The sequence below is a fragment of the Hylobates moloch genome, unplaced genomic scaffold (assembly GCF_009828535.3).
Source record: "Hylobates moloch isolate HMO894 unplaced genomic scaffold, HMol_V3 SCAFFOLD_1, whole genome shotgun sequence".
Taxonomy (NCBI): domain Eukaryota; kingdom Metazoa; phylum Chordata; class Mammalia; order Primates; family Hylobatidae; genus Hylobates; species Hylobates moloch.
In genome coordinates this window covers 27,502,701-27,522,951 of record NW_026652276.1, presented here as the reverse complement: position 1 = coordinate 27,522,951, position 20,251 = coordinate 27,502,701, and the positions used below count along the sequence as shown (strand labels likewise).

At 34.9% G+C, this 20,251-nt stretch overlaps 1 protein-coding gene across 2 annotated transcripts in view; it reads left to right on the top strand.

The window, feature by feature from the left end:
• The window catches only part of VWC2L (von Willebrand factor C domain containing 2 like), a 165,991-nt gene that overhangs the window by 23,352 nt on the left and 122,388 nt on the right, over positions 1-20,251 (top strand). Inside the window, exon 3 of one of the 2 annotated variants that reach the window (XM_032754632.2) lies at positions 2,302-2,431. The exons of the other annotated variant lie outside the window; for it this stretch is intronic. Coding sequence (XP_032610523.1) covers positions 2,302-2,431 — 130 coding nt within the window. The remainder of the gene's footprint in view (positions 1-2,301; positions 2,432-20,251) is intronic. 2 annotated transcript variants of the gene reach the window in all.

Sequence of the window (20,251 nt, the reverse complement as noted above, 5' to 3'; positions counted from 1 at the left end):
TGGACTTCTCTTTCTTAGCAGGAGCATCAGAACACAGAATGGTGATTCTTGTTACCAAGTGGCAGTCCCTTATAGCAGTTAGGCTACTGGATTCAAATCCTGCCTTTGCCTCTTACTACCATAGGCCCTGGAAAAGTTATTAAACCTTTCTCAGCCCATTTCCTCATCTGTGAGTTGAAGATAAAAACAAGTCTTGCTTCATAGAATTATTACAAAAAATAAGTAAGTGGATATAGGAAAATTGCTTAGCACAATGCCCAGTGTTTAAATTAGAATGGTCTTCCTCATCAGTGTTGGGAATCTAATAGTTCAACAAATCCTTCTTAACGACTATAGTTATTTTGAAGTAAACATTTTGCATTTGAAAATGTAGGATTCTCTTCAGAATTTTATTCCCTGAATCAGTCCACTAGAGTCGCACAAACCAGCCTTTCCTTCAACAAGAAGGGAACCAGAAAGAATAAACAATGCTCGCTGTGGGGAAGGGATTATATTAGTGGCTTCCTCTTTCCCCCATACTGGCAGTAAATACAGTCCAAGTCTTTGCTGCATTTCAGAAGCCTATGTGAAAATACTTCTTTGTAATTACCAAGGAAAGGAGGAAGTTCGACAAGTTTGCTTGGGAATTTTAGATATCACAATGAGGTTTGCAAAATAAGGAGCAAAAGAGCAACAAGAGTTTCCATCTCTTATTTGCTAATTTTCTCCATTAAATAATGGAGCACAAACCAGCCCTTCCTTCAACAAGAAGGGAACCAGAAAGAATAAACAATGCTCGCTGTGGGGAAGGGATTATATTAGTGGCTTCCTCTTTCCCCCATACTGGCAGTAAATACAGTCCAAGTCTTTGCTAGATATCACATACACAAACTGTAGGTTCTAATCTTTTTCTTAATTTGCTGAGATTATTTAGCAGAAAAGCATCAGAAAAATCTCAACCCTTGAGAATGCAATAGATTTCTCTGAAATTTTTAAACACAACTCACCACATGGTAACTGTACCCTTCAAAAATGCCATTGATCATGTTAACAAATAACAATACTTTACCACAGATCCCATGGCTAATTGTTTTGTTCATAGTAAATTTGAAAGCGAAGTAATTTAAAGTTAGGCTGTCATTCTTCAAGCAAAAAGCAAAGACAAAATGAATTTTTAAAATAATTAGTTGAAGGGTTTCCGCTACAGACTGTCTGAGTTGAGAAGCATTGATATTACACAGATTGTCAGATCCAGGGAAGAAATAAGAGCTGACAAGGGTTTTGGACAGTAGTCACTGAAACAAGGGAAGAGGGCTTTAATTAGCACAGTTTGCAGGTGAGGATCTGTGGCTTCAGATTGGAGGCAGAACTTTCTAAGAACAAATGGCTTGATTTGAGAAATGTGGACATTGTATGACTTCTGACACCACCAAATTTTCATTCCAGAATTTTAAACTGCTGTTCCATGAGAAAAGTAGAGCTAGAACTTACAAAGGATGAGAAAGTCAGAGGGTGGCCCCTGCTTTAGATTATTTGCGCCATAGGCACTTTCTAGAAAGGAAATAGAAAATTCCAAACACTCTCGGCCGGTAAGTACTGCAAAGACAACGGTTCTTTTCTGATGTTTAATTTTTTCTCTTAATTATCATTTTTAATTCCATTTTTAGAGTCTTTGACTCTTAAATAGTGGCTTTTTAGGCCAGTCGATTTGTTCATTCATAAAAGCAAGCAGACAAGATTAAAGGTATTCACTAAATCTTTCAAGAGGCAGTACCTGGATGTTTGGTTCCCAAATGCAATCTTCTCTAATATTCACATTGAAAAATGCCATTTAGAGTAGAAGTTAGCTTGAAAAAGAGTTCAAAGGGTACAGATGTCCACTTACCATTTTCTTGTTTCTCAGTAATTCTCCTCCTTTCTCAAGAAGAAGAAAATGACAGATGGCAAAAATTATCTTACATGTTCCAGTAGAATGCCTGTTTACCAGAGGAGGTCAAAGCAATCAGTACATCTGGAAAACAAACCAGGAGATGACATGTTAGTTATGCAAATATTTCTCTGGAAAGTAGGAACATAAGATATAGGAAAAGTCATACATGGGTGCTTTTCTTCTTCACAGCAACCTGAGTGCAGGTTGCAATCCACTATGGCTTGGGTGTCTAAGTTGCCTTCCACCAGGGGAGAATGATCATAGACATGGTAAATGGAATTAATACAGTAAAGCCAATATAATAAGCACTGATGTTTTGTCTTCTGACAGCATATGAATGTGCAAGCATTAAGTTATAGGAGAAAAGGGGCTAATTTTAGATTTGTTCCTAGCCCTCTCCATGTGAATGGTGTCGCTGTGAGCCCAGCAATGAAGTTCACTGTGTTGTAGCAGACTGCGCAGTTCCTGAGTGTGTCAACCCAGTCTATGAACCAGAACAATGTTGTCCTGTCTGCAAAAATGGTAAGACCACACTGCATTAGCTTTTGAAGAGGGGTTAGCACAAAATACAAATATTTCACTACTGCACACCATTCAATGCAAGAGCCCTCTAAGATCTGCCTGTGGCTTTTCAATATGGGCATGGCGGATGTATATTTTTATCCCATCTTAAAGTGAAAATAAACCTGCAGTGGGTTTATTGTGCAGCTTTCCATCTGGGGAATTAAAGCTGTTGTAAGCTGACTTTGTTGTGATCCCTATTATTTCGTGTTGATTTAAAAGGAGGATATTGGAAAGAACACAGTACCATCCTTTTGTAGTGACTACATTCCTCTCTTTTGTAGAGCCAATGAAGCAGTTCACCCCATTTTGTGGTGCATGACCCAGGATATAGGGTAGGGTTAATGCTAGGTATTTTGTTTTGAACATAGATAAGACCTTAGGTTTAAAGTTAAATATAAAATTCAAGAAATAGTAAATAAAATTAGCATTGCACTTAAATTGAAGCAATAAAGGTTAAAAAGTTTAGGGCTTTTATTCTAGGTTTTTATTACAGTGGAACTGTGCTCTCACACTAACTTCTATAGAGGGCAACTTGTTTTATTTACAACATTATAGGTTCATTTTTGTCCCTCATGGAATGGAGACGTTGAGCCAACTATAATATCCTAATCACCCAAAATCAACATGATGCTGCAGAGAAGACAATGCAATGCTATAAACCCAAGACAGTGCGCCGACAGAGCCAATAGTGCACTTTGCCTTGTGACCATGTATTACTGAAAAGGAAAAAATAATTCTTTACTAGGCCACATTCCACAAATGTTGTGTCATTAATATCTGCTTGAAAAAATGGTTCTAGCCCCTAATTAAGATAAGCTCACTCACTCTCATGCTGAATTCCTATGCCTTTCCTTAAGTTGGCAATGGCCATCTTTCTCTATTATTTTTTGTTCTGAATTTGGAGCTCACCTACTAATCTTTTCCTTTACAGAAGGGTAATTAGTAAAAATAAGCATAAAGATATCTTTTACCTTTTATAAAAGATAAAACATCTTTTTAAAAGATTTTTAAAGTAGCTCTGGTTGTTTCTGATAATGATTTTTTGTGTTTTGGTATCTTCCAAAGGACTTATTAAAAACCTTTGTGACATTTTCCAGATACAGGTTTTGCTATTTCTGATCACATAAATCCATTAACTTCAATATTAAGTTGCTCATCTGGCTTCTCTTTTTCTTCTTATCTCCTTTCTCCAATCTACCTGTCATAGTGACCATCTCTCTCACTTAGCTGAAAGAAATAACGCTCCTAAAGTTCTAACTCATAGAAAATAAATATATGCAAAGATATTAAATTTAAGACTTTAAAATTTTAAAGGGACTGAAAAAACTGGAAAAGATACAAGAAAGAACAATACGACAATTTAGTGGTTGAAAAATAGGACCTATCAGGACAGGCAGAAAGAGTTAGCATAATTTGTCCTAGAGAAGAAAAGGCTCAGGTGAGACCAAACTGTCATAAAATATATGAATGGTGAGTCTAAAGTAGAATAGAAAGTGTTATTTTTCATTTTCTCCAAGGATAAAAGGAAGAAAAACTCAACTACCTAATCAATCTTTAAAAATTGGATTGACAGCTCTTGGACTGAAGACTGCATTTTTTTTTCTTTTTTTCCCCTAGAAGCAACTGTCTACACAAGTCCTTGAGGCTCTTGCCTTCCCCACGTGGCTCTGGTTAGCTTTGTCTCACTTTTAGCTTTGTCTCACAATTATGGTTATAGTTAAAATTTCTTGTCTAGACACATCCAGCATACTCATAGAATTAGAACATGTAAAGCATATGTTTAAAATATAATTTTTACACATGCATCTATCACATCCTTCTAGTGACCCTATACTAAAGCCCATAATATACCCAGAATTAATGTCTATGTCATATGTTAAATCAGCCACTACAAACTAGTTACACTTAATTTGATGTCGCCCAAGATTATCCTATTTCTCTCAATCATGTCAAAGTAGAAATTTTTCTCCAAATGAAATCCTCTTTGTACAAAAGTGTATAATGAATAGACTGTACTTGTTCGATCAGTTAATTAATTAGTAACCACTAGTGTTTCTGATAAAGAGATGCTAAGTACACAAGGTATGTTAAGTTTTCTGATATTTTTTAAATCATGAAGCACTATGAAATGGCCACTTCTGTTCCCTCTTGGTACTTCCAAACAAATTTTCTTTTCTTAAATAAGGGAAATGAATCTGAGTTTAAATTAGTGGAAGGACTGATTGTAATATAACATTATGAGATGTTATCTTTTTGTTATTAAATGCCACTAGTCAGTCACATATGCCCCAAAACTAAAGTATAATCATTGCCAAAGAAGAGTATATCAAGAACTACTGAAAACACCTATGACCACCAGTGGTACCAATAATTTTATTGAGAAGACAGACTGAGTCCCAGGTTTTGTTGGCTCTCATTCTAAGCCTAGCCCAGAAAACAGAAACAGATGAATGATATATAGAAGACATGGAGGAAAAATAAATGTTTATTATGGCAGTATAACTGGAATAACTTAAGTTTCCAGCACATGATTTAAGTCTATCTCATTATATGTGGTTATTAACTATAACCATAATAAATATGCCCATTATAGTGTAAACTATTTTAAATACAGTTGCTATGTCATAGATTTTTAAAAAGCAACAACAAGCTAAAAATACATCCTATGGATTCAAGGTAGATGCAATGAATTTTAACTTATAAACAGTCATAACATTTTCTACATTTTCTTAAATCTTCATGAATGGTTATTTTGGAGGGCAAGTAATTTCCAGTTTGCATAAATGCTTATTATCTTGGCTGTCAAATACTTTGGTTTTTCATATTAAAATTGATTTTTCTGCCTTCCTGAATTACAACTTGCCAAAAGCACAAGGCATTAAAGTTATAAAACTTTTAAAATATGATTTAAACTTAAAAGATATAAACTTTTGAATGTGATAGAATCCATCACAACTAACCTTATAACTCAACATTCAGCTAACGCAGAAATATTTGTTTTGATATTATTTAAGAGCAAGCAAAACAAAGAAGCATAACAATATGTACATAGTTTTTCCGTAAAACTGTTTACCAATGAAAATAAACAATGATCTTTAGAAATAAATATTTTAATATTATAAAGTACAGGGTAATCTACTCCCTAAACAATGGTATCATGTCTTTATTCTCGATAATATAATTTTAAGAATAAATTTAAGAACATATATTCCAGGAATTTTCTCTAATTGTGTAAAGAAGAGAGTTTTAAATTTTCTTGTCTCAGTGATTACCATAAACAAGATTTTCAATGGTTATCAATGACTATACCCAAACTATAAAATATACAGTAATCTATTCACATTAAGATTAGTTCAGTACCAAGAATAGTCTCTCAATTTAGCCTGAATAAAACAAAAACACTGAGGAAAGATACGGATGACTGCACAGAGTCTATGTAAGACACATAATAGGAGGAAAACGATGAGAGTAATTTTTTATTTGGTGAGAATTGGGGGGATTGACATAGGAATTTATTGTTTCTAAAAATATTATTAAGCATTTGTTTCTCTTTCCTTTACACAGCTCCAAGAACTAGCAATACAAATGCCTTCCTGAAAAATATGACATTTTCAGACTGTTTTTCTTTCCCTGAGATTGTGTTACTTTGACCTATCTTTCAGCCCCAGGCCTTTCCATATGAATTAATGAGCACTCTTCATGGATTTTTGTTTTTATGGTATGAAAAAAATAATTTAGCACAGCATCTGTTTAAAGAAAACTTTATGTTTTGGAATGTCACAGAAATATTTCAAACATTTGGAAACTGACCATAAATTTGACTAGTAACGTGGCTGTATGTATATATTATATATATAGCTAAGAATACCTATCATTTATTTTTGTATGTGAATTAATATTAATTTCAAACTCTTGCTCTGCAGCCACTCATTCCATTCTTCAGTTGTTCATACATCCTAATATTTTTGTCTCAAGTCATTAAGAATCCATATTTATAGAATGCTGAACATCTGCATTAAAAAATAAAATATGTAGTCAGTTATCAAAATATTTGATCATTGGAGCATCCAAATGACAGACTGCATTTTTTACATTTCATTAGCTGGTATGTCAGTGAGTTCTGTTTTCACTGGAATACACAGTCAGTCATTATTCAAGGCTCAGAAGGAAATGTTACCCCATGAAAAATTTGAAAAGACAGAACGCTTCCACAAAATCCTGTACACACATCAAGTTTTCTGTTCCTTTCAACTAAATTAAAGTTGTCACAAGCCCTGTTCAAATATTTAATTCTATGTCCCTCACTCTCTTCTAGTTTAGTAGTGATGCAAATGAGCAGAAAATAAACTAGGCAAAAGGGCAAATATTAATGAAAAGAAGAGGACAACAGAGGGGATGAGCCATGCACAATAAGAAAGAGAAGGGACTTCACAGGTATCCAATACCTTCTAAAGGTCCTTGGGAGAACATATTTGCCAAATAAAATTGTTAATATCTCTAATACATAAAGAGCTCCTTAAAATAAATAAGAAAGGAAAGCTATTCTACAGGGAAGGAAATGGGCAAAGAGCAAATAAAGGAAATTTACATAAGAAAATGAATTGTCTAATAAACATATGAAAAATATATAATACTTAATCACTGAAAGGATAAGGAGATAGAAATTAAAACAATGGGATATCAATTTTTTATTGATGATAATGTGGGATAGATGGTGCCTCATATCAGCAAAAGTATTGAGAAGAGTTAAGAAACTTGAGTGGAGAAAATGTTATAAACTTTTTAAAAGACACTTTCTTTCAAAATGTCTGTATCCCTGAAACTCAGCAGTTTCACCTTTTATACTTTGTCCCACATTCATGTACAAAATTTTCACCCCATTTTGAGAGTGAAAAGTTGGGAGAAAACCTAGTAATTCTTCACTGGAGTAATTAAATATATAACAGCCTTTTAAAAGACTACTGATATTTTTTGCTGCCATGTAAAATAAAGCAAAAACTGTATAGAAGAATACATATCATTTTGTATGTAATATAATGTATGCTATATATCTAATGTGTACATTTTATGTTATACAATTTAAAATAAAATATGTATCTTATAATAAAATTTTTATTTTAAATAAGACACCTTTATTTTTTTTATTTTTATTTTTATTTTTTTTTTTTGAGATGGAGTGTAGTTCTGTCACCCAGGCTAGAGTGTAGTGGCACAATCTCAGCTCACTGCAACCTCCGCCTCCTGGGTTCAAGTGACTGTCCTGCCTCAGCCTCTCAAGTAGCTGGGATTACAGATGCCTGCCACCATGCCCGGCTAATTTTTGTATCTTTAGTAGAGACGCGGTTTCACTGTGTTGGCCAGGCTGGTCTTGAACTCCTGACATTGTGATCCGCCCGCCTCGGCCTCCCAAAGCGCTGGGATTACAGGCATGAGCCACTGTGCCCAGCCAGTAAGATACCATTTTAAATAGATATCGAATTTGTATGTGTATACGAAAAAAGTTAAGTGGCTACATAATAGAATGTTAATAATGATTCTTTTAGGCAGAAGTGAGAAGGTAGAGAAAACAGCTAAAGTCTTTAAAACATTAAATATTTACAAATTAACAAAAACAATAGATGTGAACAGGTAGTTCACATACAAAATATAAAGTTTCACAAAATACAAAAATTATTATCTCACTAAAAAATCAAATTAGATTATTTTTAAACCCCTTTTTATTTTTGCATGTTGCATTGATAAAGTTCTGAAAGAATACACACCAAATTATTAACAGTAACCCAGTGATCAGAACAGGAAGTAAGAAGTGGAAGTAAGAATCTAGAAGCAGAGAACTTCGACATTTTATTTCACAGCCTCTTTATTAAATAATTTTTACAAATATATATTTATAATTTAAAATATTTTATCAAACATTTGAAGAAAAAATAATCCGAATTTTATTGAAATTTTTCTAGAGAAAAGGCAAGAAAAAAGCTTTTTTTAAATGGTATATAATATTGATACAAACCAAAAAGATTGCAAACTAAAAAAATGAAGCTAAAAAGCTACCTTGCTTATGATTATTAATGGGGAAATCTTAAATAAAATACCATTACAAAATCCTCGATCTAAATCCCTGAGTTCTAGATTTGACAGAGGAAATGCAGTTCATATATTGTATAATATATTACTAGTGGTCTAGGAAAGCATTCTTCAATCAATTACATGAATATTTCTGCAACAAAATATGTAATGATGATACTAAGGAGACTGAATAAATATAATGAAGAGTCTAATATCATCTCAGGTCAGGGTTTAATCTCACCTGAGGTTTTGTATCCAAGTCATGAAAAGGCCAAGTGTGATGGCTCTCACCTGTAATCCCAGCACATTGGGAAGCTGTAGCGGGCAGGTCACAAGGTCAGGAATTCGAGACCAGCCTGGCCAGCATGGTGAAATCCTGTATCTACAACAACAACAAAAAAAGCTGTCTGTGGTGCGTGCCTGTAATCTCAGCTACTCAGGAGGCTGAGGCAGAAAAATTGCTTCAACTTGGGAGGCAGAGGTTGCAGTGAGCTGAGATCACGCCCTTGTACTCCAGCCTGGGTGACAGAGCAAGACTCCATCTCAAAACAAAAACAAAAACCAAAACAAAAAAAACTGGATTTTCAGAGGTTGTCAGAAAGGCATTGTATATTTTGTTAGCAAACAGAAGCTAGCAGCGATTAAAATAATTACGCAACCTAACCAAATGGGATTTAGTAGGGGTCCGCAAAGATAGTTCAATATTAGGAACCCTGTTAGTATAATTTGCCTTGTTAGTCAATTGAGGAGAAAGAGCATGTTATTTCTATAAAATAACATTATACATGAATAAGCAAAAAGTAATGACAAATATTATTGATAAAACAAGACTGAAGTGGACAATTTTTACATGATAAAAATATATCTACCTCAGCCTAAAAGGCTGGAGTTATGTTTAGTAGGTAAACACTAAAGACATTCCCGATAAAGTCAGATATAGACAATGATGTCTACTATCATCTTACATTTCAGATACACAGATAGATGAATACATACATACTAGCTAGTGCAATTAGAAAAGAGAATTCATGGGAGGAAAATTGGAAAGAAAGAGGTAAAAATGTCACTATTTGCAGATGATATGTGATTGCATTCTTGAAAGCCCCAAGAAAATTGACAAAAACTACTATAAACAAGAGAATTTAGTAAGATAATGGTAAAAAATGAACGTGCAGATGTCAAAACATTTATATATACACATATACATATATAAAATAACACATATATGTATTAAAAGAAAATTTTGGCACTAGTGAATGATGCAGAGATATCAATAAAATATAATAGAAAGTTTAACAGTCCTAACTACATATGAAAATTTGGTATGCAATGAAGTTGTACTTCACATCAATGGGGGAAAGCAGGTTTGTAGAACAAACTGTGCTGGGAAACCGGATAGTTATCAGAAAAAAAATGTAATACCTACTTTATCCCATAATTCTCATATAGAAGGAGCTCTTAGAAATTGATTGTTTTGAAAAGATCAATGACTCTATTTTTAAAATGGGCCAAAAACTTCAAAAGACATTCCAGAGAAAATGAATAAACATTAATTTGGGGGGATACATATTTTACAAACGCCACAAAGTTTATTAAAACCTATTAAAACCAATAAGGAAACAAACCACATTTCTAAATGTAAAAACTCAAATTAGGTTATCTAAGAATAAATTAAATGGAAATTCTATACAATTTTCTATGGGATGTAACTTTTTAAATAAGTTGACAAAATAGACATTTCTTGTAAAAATTTTAAATACATGAAAAAATGCATTTGGGGCATTGGAAAATTCAACATACCAGCTATATTAATATATAAAGATGTAATTTTAACCAATGTGCTATTGGAACAGAAATAAACAGAAGTGACCAGAAAGTAAAAAAGTAACCCATGTGTGTATTACAATTTAGTATACAATTAAGGTGACATCCAAATATCTGATGAAAGAATGTATTTTTCTAGAAAAGTTCATTTTTTAAAAAAGTAAAATTACATTGCTACCTTACCTGTTATATAAAAAGATAAAAATAAATTTAAGTTGGATTAAAATTCTAAATCTAAAAAATAAAATCATAAAGGTATGTTGAAAATACTGTAAATATTAACTTGTTCTGAGAATAGGGAAGCTCTTCTTAAACACAAAAGCAAATAGTTTCTAAATGTATAGAAATGTATAGAAAAATGTATAAGTAACATATAATTTCATCTGTAAGTTTTTTCATATATTAAAAGAAGATTGCTACCATGTTAAGCAGTTAGGTTAAGAAAAATAAACAAGTAAATATAAATAAGACAGCATCTAATTTAGGAAAGGTAAAACGTAACAAGCCTTCTCACACACTACTGGTAAGAGTATAAATGATATATGCTCTCTGAAGGGTAGTAAAAATGTATGGACCTTTAATGCAGCAATGACACTTTAAAAAATTGATCAAAAATAATGAGATAAGAAATTTAAATGGTGTACATGGATATAGTTGTCATAAAGTTGTTTGATAATAGCAATAACTTGGAAAAACTGAAACCCAAATATTTAAGAATAAAGTGATTGGTTAAAGAAACCACAGTATATCTATATGAACTACAAAGAAAGCATTTTAAGTAATATTATAGAAAAAAATAAAAGCATTTCCCTCACAAATGTTTACAATATTAAACTAATGAGCCGGAAACTATATATGTACGTACATATATATATAGTTATAGGTCATATATAGAGAGACCCTATTTTTACTAAAAAGAAAATACATGTATAGGAAAAAAGACTAGAAGGAAATACTTCAGAATATTAGTACTGCTTAACTCTATATGATAACTCTGTATGCTAATAATTTTTATTTTCTTCCTTTGACAAGCCTATATTTTCTAAATGTCCTGCAACAAGTACATATTATCCTTGTGATTTAAAATTACTATTAAAAAAGAAAATACAATTTATAACCAGGATGATATAATTATTTCTTTTACTAAAAAAATCAATAGCATGTTCCTTATTAGAAATTATACTATGACTTCTTATTAAAATTTGTACTCTATCAACTAATTAACCAACTAATAATTTCTACCACTTGACTTTTCAACACCTTTAACTATGAGATTCTTTTCAAAGCATTTAGAAAGCCTCATTGACCATTTTATGCATCTATTAGGGAAATTGCTAAAATATTCACTTAAGTATATCCATTTACATTTTTATGAAACTACTTGAAAAAACAGCTTTTTAAATTTGAGAATTGGGTGCAAATTGTCCACCTTAATTTAATATGTTCTCACTTCTGTTTAGGTAGACAATTAGTGATAAGCATAAAAGACATGAAACAAACACACTGAACATGAAACATTTTCTGGCAGCTGCACACATACGTTGGCTGCAGAGCCCCTGAAGCAGTTCATATGCAAGCATGTCCTATGAAAGGCAGTTTCAAAGTCTGCATCTCTACAACTGAAGGTCAGAATTATCATATTCTTATAAAGTAGATGTCAAAACGGAATAATTATAAATAGCTATTTTAATGAGCCACAAACAATAATTTCCTGTTTCTTTCATAAAGCTTCCTCCAAAATATGAAAGAAAATATTTATGTTTATATTCTCTTAAACCAACAGGATTCCCTCTTAATTAATCAGCAAATTAGATTTTAGAAGTATTATTTTACAATGTTGACACAATAAAAAATTAATGCCACGTTCATTTCCTGCTAATCATATCGCTTCTAGAATTATCAGGGCTACCTGGTCTTCAAGAAAATGCAGAAAGGAAGGCTAACGTGCAAAATTTTGAACGTTTTCTGTGTTTCTCACTTAAGATATGGAAAATACTTGGGGACTATTTTTTCCCTTTGTAAATGTTTGAAATGTTGAGTCCAGTCCCCCCACAAAACATGCATTTTCTCCCTTGAAAACAGACACATTAGGAAGTTGCACGCACTTCTTCAAGTGGCATGCAGTACTTTAGTGTTCAGTACCCCATTCTGCAGGACGCTTGAGAGACTGATGGAAGGGTGTTGAACACATACATATGGAATTTTTTCATAAACATTCATATAATCTTGGAGATAATAGGACTCAAAAACAGTAGCTAGGCATACTGTTGAGTGTATCCCTGAAAACTATTCTTAAACCTCGTTCCTGTCTCATTCTTGAACCTCTCTTCAATTATGGTTTTTATAGAATATTCTTCTTTTCTAGGATTGTAGACAGACTCTCTAATAAACCACCTCTGTGAAGTGTGCATGGCAGAAAATGGGAAACTGGGATCACCTTGGGAGTTGGCTATAGTTTCAGAATTAAATGGGGTGGGGTCTGACTGGGAAGCAAAGGCATTCACTGTTGCCAAGATTCATGAATACCTAGAAATGGTATCTCTCCAGAGAGGTTCAAACCACTGGCTATGAGAGCCTCACTGAAGGTGCAATACAACTCCTCAGTCTCAGGAGTGGTGAGTCTCAAGTCCACAGTGACCCCCAAGCTCTTCTTCACAGAGCCCAGACATCCATATATCTCTCAGAGGTACCCAGAGATCAAGTGGTAACTGCTCACACTGAAGGCACAAATTAAGGTACACAGTCTAGCTTCATCTAAACCTACTCTCTGATGTAGACATGCTAGGAAGTTACATTCACTTCTTCACTTCACATCAGCATTGGGATATAATACCCTAAGCTTTTCAGGGAGTTGGAATCCCAGAGCAAACTGTGCCCTACCACTCCACCACCGTCCCCTGAACTGATTTTGTGTAACCTTTGTGCAGGCTGACAAAAATAAAAACAAAGCTGTGGTGTGTTCTTCATCCTTAAATTTAAATGCCTTCAAAAGAGTTCAGGCAAGATGAGCCTAGAAGGCCTCTAGGAGGTTATCCCTCTATCTTCCTCAGAAGTTTTACACATCTGGAACAAGGGACTCTAATGTTCGGATTCCTCAGGCACAGAGTCCCAGATTCCCTCCATCTAAACCTTCTTGGGCTTTTGCATCTCCACGTCATTGTTGAAGAAGGATGTTGGGTGCTCCTGAAAAGATCCCAACCCCTCCTTTCCCAACAGTCACTGTCTTACCCTCACTGCCTGGCTTAGAAATCTTAGGACTGATCTGATGATGCCCTTTTTCCCTGCTTGTCTCAGACCCCACCAGAAGCCCAGAACCACCAGGGTATCCCTCAAACCCTGGACTGTGATCCCCATATGGTTCTATGAGCTATGAGTTAACAACCCAAATCACCACCGACTAGTCCATTTTGCTGCTTTATTGTTCTCCACCATACCTACTGCCACATAAATAACTACTTTACCTATTGACTTGCCGGTCTCCCCTCCTCAGGACACAAGGGTAAACCCCATGAAAGCAAAGATTTCTATCTATTTTGTTCACAGTTGTATTCTTACTATGTACAACACATTGTAGATGCAAATATATATGTTTGTGAATAAATGAATCCACACACACCCATATTGTATCTTCAATATAGCTGTAATTAAATAAGAAGTCTGATTATTTGAGTTATTTTAAATTACCTTTTGAAATGTATTTATTTTCCATTTCATACAGAACAACTTTCACATAGAGAGTCTAGGATGCTTTGCATGGTGGGAAGGAAGGTGCTTCTCAGAATATTACTTTTCTAATTAAGTTTGGTTTTGTTTCCCACTAAGATTAGCCTGCACACATTAACTGATGGGAGGCAGAGCCAGATGATCAAGAAAAGACAGACGGATTGCCAGGGGAAACCAGGTCTAGCTTGAACTTTCACTGTTTCATAATCTCACCATGGATACCTAAAGCTCCTGTTTATTAAGAACAGACTTCATGTAATGTGTGGGTCACTTTAGTGCAAAATTAATGTTATACGTTACCCAGTATCATTCTCAATGATGTATTTATCAAATTCTAAAGATAAAGTATGTTAATGTCTGCAAAACACCTGAAACATATCAGGGCTTAATAAACAAGAGCCAGTGTTACTTAGTAGTTACATTAATTATTATCATTAGACCAGCCATTGAGAAAACACATGAAAAGGGCAGCTGTTCCCTCAGCAGGTACCATCAGCAAACACCCCTTTCCAACCTATTCTCCCAGCATTCATTGCCCTCTGAGTCATCCTACAGGCACCTATCCCAGGTGTCTTCTCCTCTATGGGCTGGGACCCTCCTGCTGTTTCTGTCATCCAAGGTTTGCTCTTCCCCACATTCCAACTAATTGGGGCTGTATTCTATGACTCAGCCATCTGATTAGCCCCAAAATGCTCTACCTTGGGAAAATATATGTAACTAAACTGGTGTGTTTAATACCTGATGTCCCAGCTATTTCCCTCAAATGTTTAGTGGCATTCATTATGAAAATTGTAGAAGGGAAAGGGATTGCGAGTGTGAGAGTATTTTTGAATGAGTGTGGGTACCCAGATATACACTGTGGTAGGCTAGAAGTATTGAGCAGCTTTTCTGTCCGTCTCAGATAACATAGCATAGGGGGTTGATTGGACTTTTTAAGAGGTTAGAAAGCCATGAGCATTGACGAAATATGTGCTTTGAAACATTTTGGTAAAATCAACAGAATTTAATGTGAAGACAAGAAACAAAGAAAATGTGCCTTGATATCAGAGCAGTGGGAGAAAAAATCGATTGTAGGGGATAATAGTTAATTCTAAATATCACATTATGCAACTTAAAAATAAGTCAGAAATATGGCATAAAACGTGAACAAAGGAAACTTGCAACCAATACCTCTTTTGACACGTAGTGATTGGGAAATCCTCCAAGAATTGCTGTGGCAGTGGCAGGTAGCCCTTGCAGCAAGACCTCTGATATTTAAATGTAGCTCTGAGCTGCTTCAAATCAATCTATCAGAAATGTTAAACCTCTTTTGAAATATATTTATGGTTGGATGCCCCTCAATTGAGAAAGGGGAAATAGGAAGTTCCTGCATGCATACTTATTTTGCTTACATGTGCTTCATTTGTACAAGGTGATAGAAAAGAGCAGCCATAAATGCTACTGCTTGTCAGGGTGGATAACTAGCCAGCCCTGAGTCTTTCCTTCCTTTTACCCATCACTTTCATATGTTTTGCAGAAAGGTCCCTAAAGCAATATATCTGCCTTCTGGAAAGCTAAGCTCGGTTACTTTCCCATGTCGTTAAATAATTAGATAGTTGGCAGTGTTGTGTCCAAATTTTGAAAGCCTACTGCTCCAACTTTCTGTGTTAGGGTTTGAAATAGGGGCAAGATGCAGGACACTAGGCACTGATTCATGTGTTTAAGGTATAGGGTTATTGGTGTCTTTGGATTAGATGTGATGACTCCTTTGAGAATGGGGAAAGATGACAATGACAAGGAACACAGGAGGGAATCTGCAGTGAAGAGGAAAGCACCTGAGCCTTTCAAGCCAGAACTCCTGCAGGCTGATGGCAAAATCTTCATTGAATTCTTACACTTATAGTAAGCGCAAGAGTCAGGTCTCAGCTGAGTGAAGTAATCAGCCCCCTATGCAGTGTCATCAGAGAGGGACAGAAAAGCTGTTCAACCCATCACTATGGTGACCCTTCTAGCCTATCACAGTATGTGTTTAGGTACCCATGTGGATTCCAAAATACTCTCACACTCCAATTCCTTTCCCTTCTAAAATTTGCATAATGAATGTTACTAAAAATTTGAGGGAAATAGTTGAAACATCAGGTATTAAACACATCAGTTTAGTTACATATATTTTCCTAATGTGGAGCATTCTTGTGTTAATCATATGACTAAGTCATAAAATATGGACCCAATTAGTTGGAATATGGGGAAGAGCAAACCCTGGATGACAGGGAGACAGCAGGAGAATCCTAATCCAGAGAATAGAAGGCTCCTGGGATAGATGCCTGTAGGATGAGTCAGTGGGCAATGGGTGCCGGGAGAGCGGGATGGAAAGGGGTCTCTGCTGATGACACCTGCTGAGGGGAATAGTTGCCCTTTTCACATGTTTTCTCAATGGCTGCTCTAATGATGATTAATATAACTACTAAGAGTAACACTGGCTCTTGTTTATTAAGCCCTGATATGTTTAGGTGCTTGAAGGCATTAACATATTTAACCTTTACAACAGTCCTATAAAGAGGAAATAATTATAATTACTAATTTGTGGAGGAGGAAGCTGAAGCTGAGCTAAAATAAGTAAATTGCCCTTAGATTGCTGAGATTTGAACCACACTCCACCAAATTTCAAAGCCTGTGTTCTTAACCAGTAGTTCCTAAAGTGTAGTCCCAGACCAGCAGCATCAGTATTAGGTATAAGCTAGTTAAAAATGCAAATTTCTGAACCCATTCTAGATTTTTACAATCAGAAAATTTGGGACTGGGACCCTCATTCTATATCTTAACAAGGCCTCCAGAAATTCTGTTGCTCAAAGATCAAGAAACATATACTTCTTTTTAGGTGCTAATATTAAGAAATTCGTTCTAAAAATCCTTCCTTAGGATGGATAAGTGGGTGGGTGTGGGAGTGGGGGCAGTAAAAGCTGAAATAATTGTCATCCGATGACTACCTGTGAGAATGTTCTACTAAGACAAGAAGAAAGATAAGGCTGGAAAGTAAGGGTCAGACCCCAAAATGCCCAAGAGTCAAAGCAAGGCCACCTGGCTTGGAGAAGATCTATGAATGCTAAATCTCAGTAGGGGCAAAGGCAAGTCCTCCAGGGCCTAGAAGTGGAAATAGGTGGGAGATACCAGGGAGATAGTATTCAGGTTAGGCTGCCAAGAATGGCTATTCCTAAGGCTCATGGCATTTTTTAATAACAAAGTCATGAGCATTGAGAGTTAAATTCAACCGATTTTTAAAGGCAGCAAAAGTCACTCAAGAAGGCACAATAATGAAAGGAAAGGCAATGTGAGATGAATAATGGTTGCTAATTCCTTTTTCATTCATCAGAGTCTTCTTTACTGATGTATTATAAAGAAGTGATTGTTTCAAGTAACACATTATTTCTGGATATGAGTCATGGCAACTATTAATAAAATTTTATGTCATGATTTTATTTAAAAATTTTCATTTTTAAACAATTCTATCGAGATATAATTAAATGAACTGTACATTTTTAAAATATAATTTCCTGTTTTGACATGTATACCTGTGAAACTATTGTCATAATCAAGATAATACACATAGTCATCACTCCTAAAACTTCCTTCAAGCTCCTTTGTAGTTCTTCCCTCCAGTCCTTCTCTGCCCCATCCCATTCCAGGCAATCTGTTTTGCTTTCAGTCCTTGTATATCAATTTGCATTTCCTAGCACTTTGTATAAATGGACTCATTCAGTATGCACTCTCTTTTGTTTGTTTGTTTTTGGCTTTGTGTGTGTGTGTGTGTGCATGGCAGGGTCTAGCTGTGTCACCCAGACTGGAGTGCAGTGGCACAGTCACAGCTCACTGCAGCCTCAACCTCCTGGGCTCAGATGATCCTCCCACCTCAGCCTCCCAGTAGCTGGGACTACAGATGCACACCACCATGCCTGGCTAATTTTTTGTAAAGACGGGTTTTTGCCATGTTGCCCAGGCTAGTCTCTACTCTCTTTCATCTAGCTTTTTTCATTCAGCATAATTATTTTGAGATTCATACATGCTGTAGTATGTATCAATAGTTCATTCTTTTTTAACTACTTCATCACATAGCTACACCACAGTATAATTTATCTGTTCACTTGTTGATGGACATTTAGGTTGTTTCTAATTTTTTATTATTACAAATAAAGCTGCTAGAACTAAACAGAAGCCTTTGTATGGATACTTTCTTTTTTCAATATGCCTAGGAGTGGAATCCTAGATCATATGGTAGATGTATATGTAACTTTTTTCTAATGCCAAAGTGCCTCAAAATGGCTGTACCATTTCAAATTCCCATAAAAAACGGGACTGCCAGTTTCTCCACCTCCTCACCAATGCTTGGAATTACCAGTCTTGTTTAATTTTAGCTCTTCTAGTAAACATGTATTGTTCTGTCATTGTGGTGTTAAGTTGCATTTTCCTAATGACTAGTGAGGATTAGTGTCTTTTCATATGATATGTTTCCACCTGTGTATCTTCTTTGGTGAAATGTCTGTTCAAATCATTTGCTCATTTTTTTATTAGCTTGTTCTTGCGTTTGGAGAATTATTTATATATTCTGTAGACAAGTCCTTTATGAGACATATGCTTTGCAACTATTTCCCATCAGCCTATGGCATGTCTTTTCATCCCTTTCACAATGTCTTTGGGAGAGCAGTTTTTAATTATAATAAAGTATAATTTATCAATATTTTATGAATTGTGCTTTTGATTGTAACCAAGAAATCTTGACCTAACTCTTGGTCAAAAAAATATTTTTCCTTTGTTTTTTCCTATTAATAGAAGTATTTTAGTTTCAGGTTTTCATTTATGTCCATGATTCATTTTGAGTTAATTTGTGAATATGATGCAAGAAACTGACTGAAGGTTTTTTTTAAATATGAATAACCAGTTGTTTCAGCACCATTTGCCAAGAAAACTACTCCTTCTCCACTGAATTGCATTTGTATCATTGTTAAAAATCAGCTGTCCATGCTTATACACAAATGCAATAATTTCTGAACCCTGTATTCTGTTTTACCAAAGTTGTTTAGCTGTTCTAGGTTCTTTGCTTTTCTATCTGAAGTTTAGAATCAGTTTATCAATTTATATCTCCCCTCATAAAAGTATATTGGAATTTTAATTGGTATTTCATTGACTCTATACACCCATTTGAGGAAAATTAGCATCTTAACAATACTGAGCCTTCCAATTCATGAATATGGTATGTCTCTCCATTTATTTAGCTCTTCCTTAATTTCTCTCAGCACTATTTTGCAGTTTTCAATGTACAGGCCTTTCACATATTTGCTCAGTTTTGCCCCAAAGAATTTTTTTTCTTTTTTTTTTTTTTTTTTTTTTTTTTTGAGATGGAGTCTCACTCTGTTGCCCAGGCTGGAGTGCAGTGGCGCAATCTCATCTCACTACAACCTCCTCCTCCCAGATTCAAGCACTTCTCCTGTCTTAGCCTCCCAAGTAGCTGAGATTACAGGCATGTGCTGCCACACCCAGCTAATTTTTTGCATTTTAGTAGAGATGGAGTTTCACCTTGTTGCCCAGGCTGGCCTCGAACTCCTGAGCTCAGGCAGTCCACCTGCCTCTGCCTCCCAAAGTGCTAGAATTACAGGAGTGAGCCACCGCGCCCAGCCTTTTAGATACTCTTGTAGTTAGTATGGATTTTTAAAGATTTTCTGACTATTTGACACTAGCATATAGAAATAGAATTGATATTTATATATTCCTCTTGGGTTCTGAAATGTTGTTAAACTCAACTATTGGATCTAGTAGCTTTTTATGTGTGTGTACGTAGATTCAGTTGAATTTTCCACATAGACAATCATGTTGTCTGCGAATAAAGACAGTTCTATTACTTCCTTACCAATTTGGATGCATTCTAGTTTTTTATCTTATTGTGCTTTTTAGAACATCCCACACAACGTTGAATAGAGATGGTAAAAACTGTACATTCTTCTGTTGTTCTTATCTTGTAGGATAATCAGTCTTTCCTAAGTATAATTTTATTAATAGGTTTTTCATAGATGCTTGTTGTCAGTTTGAAAGAGTCCCCTTCCAGTAGTACTTTACTAAGATTTTGTGGATATTTTTTTTTTTTTACTCAGGAATTGATGTTGGATTTTCTTAAAGGATTTTTGTGTGTCTATTGAG